Source organism: Peromyscus eremicus, chromosome 14, assembly GCF_949786415.1.
Source record: "Peromyscus eremicus chromosome 14, PerEre_H2_v1, whole genome shotgun sequence".
In the NCBI taxonomy this organism is placed as follows: domain Eukaryota; kingdom Metazoa; phylum Chordata; class Mammalia; order Rodentia; family Cricetidae; genus Peromyscus; species Peromyscus eremicus.
The window spans coordinates 70,798,089-70,807,140 of NC_081430.1; the positions used below are offsets into that span (position 1 = coordinate 70,798,089).

Sequence of the window (9,052 nt, forward strand, 5' to 3'; positions counted from 1 at the left end):
TTTCACTATGTGGAATCTGGACATCTAACTCAGGTTGTCAGGCTGGGTGGCAAAAACTTTATCTAATGAGCCACTTTGATTTCCCATTATGAGTATTTTAGAAGGATATTGATCTTGGTTTTGAAAATGGCGAGAACAAGAAAGAAATAATGTTAGTGATGGTGGGGAGAATGTTAACTATAGTGTTAAATTATAACAGGAGGAGGAAGAAATAATGTTCCAGTAGCGAACTACGAATTAACGATTCTTTTAGTCAATCAATTAACGTTTTAGTACCGATAATAATGTGTTTATAAGTCATAGGCCAGTCACATAGCTAAGTATTAATCCTTCAGATCTGTTGGTGCATAGTCCTAAATAAGCAATGAGATTGTGTGGTTAGCCCTGTACACTTTGAGGCCTGCCCTAAAGAAGCAGGAGAGAGATGTGTGCGCCTAAGATCATAGTTCATATTAGGGGGACTATAGCTCACAGTGTACTCTCTCCTTAGATCCAAATTTTCATGCGAAGATCCTGAGTCCACCACAGATGAGAACTTAAAGTGCAGTTGGATGGGCAGCACAATTTTTAAAAAGATCGCTACTCACTGCATTTATACATATATTGTTCTCTACTTAAAATCACAAGCAATTTTGCATCATTTAAAACACCATTTAAACACCAGCTGGTGAATAATAACAACAAGATAATAATAAACACCCATCTCTGAAAATTAGATCAATAGTTTCATGGCAACATTTCTCTTGCATCCAGTTAAGTTTGCAATGCTAGGGCAGCTCCCAACCATTTCAAAGACAGCATTTGTTTGTTCTCAGGAGGAGGCAGTAAAGGGCTCTCTCTTTGTTACAAGGTGTGTCCTTAGAGAAGAAATGCCAAAATGTGTGGGAAATAACAGCAGCAACCTACCTTGGGAGGTGTTTGTTTTGCTTTGTCTTAGGACAGTGTGTATTTTAAAGTAGGATCTAGAATTCATTCCACAGTCTGAAGATCTGGACCACCAAAGACATCAACAGACACGCACCTCTATGTGGACAGTCTCACTGGGAAATCAGAACTAAGTTAAGGAGTAAATGAAAGTTTTTAAATTCTCATACTGCCATTTAAAAGACTACGAAATATCTTTGGACACTTTGTAGTTTTTTTTTTTTTTTTTGCTATAAATGAGATATTTTTAAGTAATTATTTTTAAGTAAAAATATAAATTAGAGGTATGAACGATTAAAAGACAAAACAAACAAACAAAAAACCCAACAGCTTTTATTGTCAACATCAGGCTTTGAAAGGGAAAAGGAAGACAAGACTCTCCAAAAGTCCAAACGGACACACAAAAGACTGGAGGCTCATTGTCTTCCAGCCTGACTCTCTCACACACAGCACAACGCCTTTATTAAGGAATTCAGATAGGTTCAATTACTACATTCTTAAAGCCCCTGGCTATTCAGATGTGGCGAGGTGAGGGGGAAATACGCCATTATTCTTTCAGGCATTGCAGCTAGAAACAGTTAGGAGCAGGCAATGAAAAGCTAAGGTTGGAACTCAATAAAAGTGTATTGACTTCTAAGCTCTGAGCTCCTCAGTCAGTGTGAGCTACTGTGAGCATCCGTCTTTCTACCCTAGAAGGAAAAACAAAAACAAAAACAAAAACCGTAAGTGCAGAGCCTTGGCAATCCCTACGTACACAGAAGTGTGGTACTCTCTAAATCTGAAGTTATAATCTGCCCTGGAGCATTACCTCTACACATTTTTCTCCACACCCCGCCTCCAAACTAAAACTGACAGCAAGCAGAATCCACATCTCTGGATTCTTGGCCAGAATTGAGCTCTGGCGGGTCTCCCTTGTGAAGCGTGGGGGCAGAAAGCACCCCAACAGTGTCGAGGCCCTGGCGGCGTGCTGAAAAAAAAAATAAAATTAAATAATGAAGTGGGGAGTGAAGGGGGCGTCACGAGAGGGCTGTCACAACGCCCCCACGTTGGTTCATTTGTTAATCTTTCTTTCCTTAAAATTAAGAAAAACCACCCCGAAGGTACAGCTTTCTGCCTGGCAAACGTGAGCTGAGCTGTGAGAGCTTGCGGGTGGGGTGAAGGCTGCATTTTGCACAACTGAGTCATTTCTAAGAAGCCCACGAAGCGTCCCCCCCCCCTTTTCTTTTGGATGGAGACTTAGCCCACTCATCTCTTCCAGTTTTTCTCCAGGTGAAGCTGATGAACAAAGGCGATTCCAAGGGACCATTTGTTTCTTTTGAGTTAACAAAATTAAGTCCCTGACGATGGCCTAAGAACTATCTCCCACCCCAGAGCTTAACCTCCAGGGCCCTCCCGTTGGGTTACCAGGCACCTGCCAAGCACTGACTGCACCTCCTGGGAGTCTTTCCGCTGCCAGCTCAGATGCTGAGCCCCAACTTCCCGCTGGGACCCCAAACACGCAAAGGCCAAAGTGTCCTTTTATCTCATATTTATGGAACTGCTGTTCAAGAAGTGGGCAATGGGATAAATATTAGCATTTCCCGGATGGGGCGTCTTGACTCGGAAAATTAAAACCGATTGCTTACAAAGGTTAAAGGCAAAAGGTGAGTGAGTCCGCGTGGTCCCTGCCCCACAACCTGCAGCTTTTAAACTTTGTGCACTGACTCAGAGTGCTGGGCGAGAGGCTGTGGCCTGCGGCCCCGCCGGCCTGCACTGGGCCTGGGAAAGCAGCTGTAGGTCCCGGGAGAACCTCAGCCTAGATTCCAAGATCCAGGACAGAGGTGAAGCCATTCTGCCACGGTGTGAAAAGAGAAAAGGCCACGCACACCCGAGCTCCGGCACGCTTTCCTTCCCTGGCCAGAGGGGAAACCTCTGTTCTTCCGCAGCCCTGCTGGATCTCTGCTTTGTCTTCGAAGGTCCCCGGGGCGTTTTTCTGCGCCACGGTTTCACCTCCTCAAGGGTTCTAGGACCTCTGTACGCGACATTTCTCACTAAAATTTGTCCCTGGAGCTGATTCAGAAGTCGCTCCCAGGCAGAGAAGGTCTGTGCTTTGTCACTAGCCCCATCGGCCCCTTTATTTTGCCCCTGCTCTGTCTCACTTCCAGAAAATGAGCTCTTCCGATAGGCAGCCTCACGGTTGAGGCGGCTGGCCATCTCACAGAAATGATGTAAACGGTTGCGGGGGCTTTTCCCGCCCCTTCCCCTCTGCTGCTCCCCCCCCCCCCCAGTGAACTGTGAAGATCTGTGAAAATAATATCAGGGGTTTCCGTCAGAACGAGCTTTACCCTGCACTGAGGCGTGTGTGATCAGACCCGACACATCCAACCATCTGTGCTATCTATCTGCCTTCTGATGTACTCAGGGCTGGACAAGCCGCACACAAAGTGTGTTTGATACTAAAGCAAAGACAGCCAGGCCCAGTCCAGTTCGGTGGTGAACCTTGTCGCCCTGGTTTCGTGGGACGCCTTTACCCAGTATCTCCTTTCTACCGGAGAAGCCTCATCAATGGCCCACATGAGATCGTGGTTCCCTTGACGGAAGCCACAGAAAGCGGTATGATGTGGATGTCAATTGGGAATCAATAAATGTTGCCAATTCAATCTATTGGCCAGAAGGCAGGGTGCCAAAAGGGCCCATGCTCTCTGCGGGAGGGGTCAGTGCCCCGCAGCTCTGACCACTCTACCTTGCCACCTTAACACACGGTATAGTGGAACACACCGCCCTCCTCCCCACCCCTACCCCCACCCCCATTTTGCTGTCACTGAACTGCTTCTGATCTAAAAAGCCAAGATTTCTGCCTCTACCCCAGGAATTGTATGTTCTAACGCTGGGCAGAGGCAAAACCAGCCTGCCATAAGAGAACGAAATACCTACGTTTAAAAAAAAAAAAAAAAGATCTTTGCAAGCAGGCTTTTAAGTTGCTGTCCTGACCCATGGATGACTTCTCACTCTAGATATGGCTGGTGCACATTTGTTCAAGATCGCTGAACTGGAGAGGGGGAATTATGAAGTATGACTTTATTTGGGTCAGAAGCCCCTCCAGCCCTCCTAGAATTCTTGCTGTTAGACTCCGTGGTTAGCACCTAGTCATCAAGTGTGTGTCCTTGCCGCTGCCGTCTGAAACAGTTTCAGAAGTCTCTGAAGGGAGTGGAAGTTAGAGTCCAAACTGACCTCTTCTACAGATCCCTGGTCCTGTTCCTTCTGTTCCAGGCCTGCTTCCCACGCAGCTGGAACGGGGTAAGCAGGAGACAGACAGGAATGGGTGCCTGGGGGGGGGGGGAATAAAATAAAATAAAATAAAAGCATGATACACTTCCCTCCCTGTCCCCTTTGGTGCGCACGCTCCCCGCGGGGTTTGCCGCTTCGCTACGATTAAACTTGCGAGGTCTCGGAGGGTTTGTCTTTCCCCAGTCGTCTTTGTCCTCTGAAGTCCTTTCGACCCAGGCATTGCGTGGGCCCCCAAAGTGAATTCCTGCAGCGTCCTGCCTCCCGGGTGGGAAGACAGGAGGGCGGAGCCGGGGAGGAGGAGCTGGGAGGGTGAAACGCTGCGGTTTCCGTGTGTTCCAGCCACTCCTACCTCTTTTTCATCCTTGGGTTTCGGTAAAACCTTCCACAGTCTCCGGGCAAACCGCGGGCGCTGTCGAGTCTGGGGAGGTGCTGAAATGGCCGGGGCGCGCTAGTGGCTGCCTTGATTGGCAGAGCTGCCCGGTGACTGACAGGGGGTCTCCATGGCGCCGGCGTCTCCAATCCGCCCACCCCAGTAGCGGCGCGGGCTAGCTCACTGGCGTGCCCAAGCGGAGCAAGCGCAGCCGAACTCAACCCACAGCTCTTTCCCGGCGGGAAGGCTCCCCCCCACTCCCGACTCTGTAGCCCCCAGACGCGCCCCGATCGGCCTGCGGGCATCTGCCGCGCATCCTGCTCCGGGCGTCCGCACAGCCTCGATGTTCCAGCTGCCCATCTTGAATTTCAGCCCCCAGCAAGTGGCCGGGGTATGCGAGACCCTGGAGGAGAGCGGCGATGTGGAGCGCCTGGGTCGCTTCCTGTGGTCGCTGCCCGTGGCCCCGGCGGCCTGTGAGGCCCTCAACAAGAACGAGTCGGTGCTGCGCGCCAGAGCCATAGTGGCCTTCCACGGCGGCAACTACCGCGAGCTCTACCATATCCTGGAAAACCATAAGTTTACGAAGGAATCGCACGCCAAGCTGCAGGCGCTGTGGCTGGAGGCGCATTACCAGGAGGCGGAGAAGCTGCGTGGACGGCCCCTGGGGCCGGTAGACAAGTACCGGGTAAGGAAGAAGTTCCCGCTGCCGAGGACCATTTGGGATGGCGAACAGAAGACGCACTGCTTCAAGGAGCGCACGCGGCACCTGCTTCGAGAGTGGTACCTTCAGGACCCGTATCCCAACCCCAGCAAAAAGCGCGAGCTCGCCCAGGCGACTGGACTGACCCCCACGCAGGTGGGCAACTGGTTCAAAAACCGCCGACAAAGAGATCGGGCGGCGGCAGCCAAAAACAGGTCAGTAGTACCTAGAGGCCTCCGGGCTTGGTGCCCACCGGGATGGGCAGGACGAGGCATTCCGGGCGGGCGGCGCCCTTACCTGGTGCCTGGATTCAGCGGGAGTTGGGGTTGCCCTCTGTCTTGGGTTTAGGAGACCACTCTGTTCCGGACTCCAGTGCCGGCTTCTGGCTCCCCACTATCTCTCTGGTTTTTGGGGATTTGGGGTCACTGTGGCAGCTGGTGTGGGTCACCAAACCAAGGTGTCACTGGAGTTGGGGGAAGGGGGGAGAGAGAAAGATTACAAGTCTAGAATCAATTATAAATCCAAAGGCCCAAAGCTAATTCTTGCTAGCGTGGACCCAGATTCTGATCAAGTGAAGCCTATTTAGTTAGCTTTATTTATTTATTTTTTTTTAAAGCCCGGCTGCATCCTCCCCTGGTGCTCTGAAAAGGTTTCAGTTTTCGAGGGTCTCAGATTCTAAGAAGCAGAAAGACGGGTATCCCCATCTCAAACCGACCATCCTTGCCTCAAACCGAGCAAGCTAGTCGGCCCATGCTTTCCATTCTCCAGCGCGTGGATCTTGCATCCCAGGCCCAAACTCTCCGGGCAACCTCCAGGCGGTGATTTTTTACTTTAGCTGGAATAGATCAGATTCTGGGGGTACCATCTATGTACTACTAGGAAAGGAATCCCAGGTCCCGGAGCCTTTATCTGTCCCGCTTTGCTTTTTCTGACAGTCCTCCAGTAAATCTCCCAACGGTGGGTGACAGCTGAGAAAAAAATCAGGGAGGCTAAGGAGGAATTCATGGTGAGCCAAGAAAGGGCACGAGGCAACTGGAGGGTTCTCCAGAAGGGCGGCTGAGCATGGTCCAAATTCCGTAGCCTCACCTTCCCCACCTAGTCAAGGTCTGAGAAAGAGTAGTCTTGACGCGGAGCTGGGGGGAGGCGGGTCAGAGAAAAGGGGAACGACGTAGCCGCTTGGTTTCTTGCTGTGACCCTGTCCTTTCCTTCCTCTGTAGACTCCAGCAGCAGGTTCTGTCGCAGGGCTCCGGGCGGGTGCTACGTTCGGAGGCTGAGGGCACGCCAGAGGTGTTGGGCGTCGCCTCCAGCCCGGCTGCTAGTCTGTCCAGCAAGGCGGCCACTTCGGCCATCTCCATCACGTCCAGCGACAGCGAATGCGACATCTGAGCTGCCCACTCATCATGCTTAGAAACAGAATCCAGTGTAAAAACGAGATACACAAAATAAAAGGAGAGAGGATGAGACCAGCAAACGTAGCGCTCGCTGGTAGGAGCCCGGTGGCCAGGGACCGGCGGGCCTAGGTGGCCCGGTCTGCTCCACTGCCAGCCGGCTCTGCTAGCGCGCTCTTCCATCGCGACTCAGGGGCCCGCAGTAAGGCCTGACCCAACGCCACTTCTCTTCGCTTTGCTTTTTTTCTGAAGGATCTGGCTGCAAAGACCTCTTTGGGACGGAACTGCACGCTGAGCGTTTGCCCGCGAGTCTCCATGGGTATTTCATGTCGAAAGGACACTGTTATATATGTATAACTTTTGCTTTGAAGGTTTTTTTTAAAAAACAAAACAAAACATATATATGCTGTTTATTTACTTATTTAAAAAGACTTCCACGATAGGTTTCTCTGTAGCTTGGGGAACTTGCTGTTCGAAACGAGCAAACTCAACGCATTCTGTGTGGAGAAGCCAAATAATAAAACAACTTGGTGGGTAACCTTTCTTAATTAAGGGAGCAGCTATCTCAGATTTTTAAAAAATCACTCATTGCCTTTACCAGGTATGGAGGGTGTAATCTTATCCAAACAGTCTCACCAACTTCTCTATAGCCTTTGATATCTCTCAGTATGTATTTTTAAACAGCCATTGATAGATTGCTAACCACCTGCTACATTGTATATATGCATGTATATGTGTACATGTATGTATACATAAACGCATACACATTACCACATTAAACCTAGAATTTGCAACAGGAGCATGCCGTCTATGGCAGCGCTTTACATTCACCACTTAGGAAGTGGCAGCGATTTTCAAGAGAAATTTGGGAAGACAAATTCTAGACACGGGCAATGAGTCCTATTTTACAAAAATGCAAACACAGGAGAACTTTATAATAAAAAAAAGTATTTCCATTTCTTTTGAGGCTCTCTCCCATTCAGAAGCAGTGGGAACTCATGATCATTCACGGTAAGCATATAGTGCATGTAGAATTGAGCTTTTATTAAGAAAAAAAATTAGGAGAGGTTGTCAGTAACTACACTAGGAACTTCTTGCCTCAGAAGTGGGTTTTAGCCAACTAAATTATTTTCAACAAAAGAAATACTAAGATAGGAGACAGTATGCAAAGGTTATATATTGACCATAAAGCAAGGCCACAGAGAAATGACGGGTATTTCCTAAGTCAATGCTCTACATTAATATGCAACAATTTATCAAGAACGTCATTGTCTTGGGAAGAGCCTCAGTTAAAATATAAAATACACTTAGCATGTAATTGTTCTTCCTGCATACAGACATATAACACACACACACACACACACACACACACACACAAAATCTACCACCTTTTTGCTAAGAAAGTAAATGATATCCAGATTGTCTAAGATTTTGTTTTTCCTAGTGAGATGGATTTCATATTACAAAATCTGATGTTTATCTTTAAATCACTTGGACTGGACTTCTCACCCAGTTGGGGTCCTCTTAATTCACCCCTCTGTTCTTAGAAGGTGCTCCGTGGGTCAGATGCCTGCTAACATTTCTGAAGACAAAACATGCCAGAGTACCAAACACATGAAGACTGGAGTCCAGGAAGACAATAGGCGGGCGGCCAAATGGCAATTGGAAGCCCAGGACACGAGTAAGGGTTGATTTTGGTTTGTTTCTATGTCACTTAAACTGCTTTGGCTACTTTGGGCTTTATGAATAGGTCATCTCTGTGTGCAATGCTCCTTATCCAGAAAATTCTTGAAAATTGAAACTCTCATAGCGAAAGAACACTAGATGGACAGATACAGAGAGCTTTTGTGATCAAATAGGTAATTCCCAAATCAAACAATCGTCCTTCTGTGGCCCGTGAAAGATTTCCGTGGTAAAGCTCTCTCTTTTGATTCCTAAAGCTTCTGGTAGTTCTTTGGATGACAAGGGGGCGGTCTGGGGCTCCAGAGACAGAAAAAAGAAAAAAAGGCACCAAGAGTGAAAATTTTAAGAACGTGTTCACGTTCTAGGTCATGTCAGTGACAAGTGCTAGGGACCTGAAATTGTCTCCTTAATTTGGCAGCCTTGGTTGTTGGCAGTGGTGTGCCAGCACTCCCGAGGCAGAGGCTGGCAGAGCTCTGTATGTTTTAGGTACTCCTGGTCTACATAGTGAGTTCCAGGCTAGGCATGGCTACACAGTGAGCCTCTTTCAAAAACGACAACAAATTGCACTCTAGCTTCCTTTGCCTCACCCGAGTCTAGAATCAACCCAACAGGATTGCACTTCAATCTTATGATCCAGCTCCACCTCATTTCAGCGATGGGGTGATCCAGAATCAACACTTGGAGAAATGGATCGGCAAATTTTAGCTTTCATTTTTATGA

The 9,052-nt window shown here is 48.5% G+C and overlaps 1 protein-coding gene across 1 annotated transcript; it reads left to right on the plus strand.

Annotated features, from left to right (window-relative positions):
* The first annotated feature begins 4,901 nt into the window (after positions 1-4,901).
* Positions 4,902-6,647, plus strand: Six6 (SIX homeobox 6). Its single transcript, XM_059279886.1, has 2 exons — positions 4,902-5,476; positions 6,479-6,647. The coding sequence occupies exons 1-2, from the start codon at positions 4,905-4,907 to the stop codon at positions 6,645-6,647; spliced, it is 741 nt and encodes a 246-aa protein (XP_059135869.1). The 5' UTR covers positions 4,902-4,904.
* Positions 6,648-9,052: the final 2,405 nt, after the last annotated feature.

Excerpts from the sequence above, each read along its gene's own strand:
- Six6 (XM_059279886.1), top strand. The coding sequence starts at position 4,905 with ATGTTCCAGCTGCCCATCTTGAATTTCAGCCCCCAGCAAGTGGCCGGG. Across the intron at positions 5,477-6,478 it reads GCGGCGGCAGCCAAAAACAG|ACTCCAGCAGCAGGTTCTGT; the intron begins GTCAGTAGTACC and ends CTTCCTCTGTAG.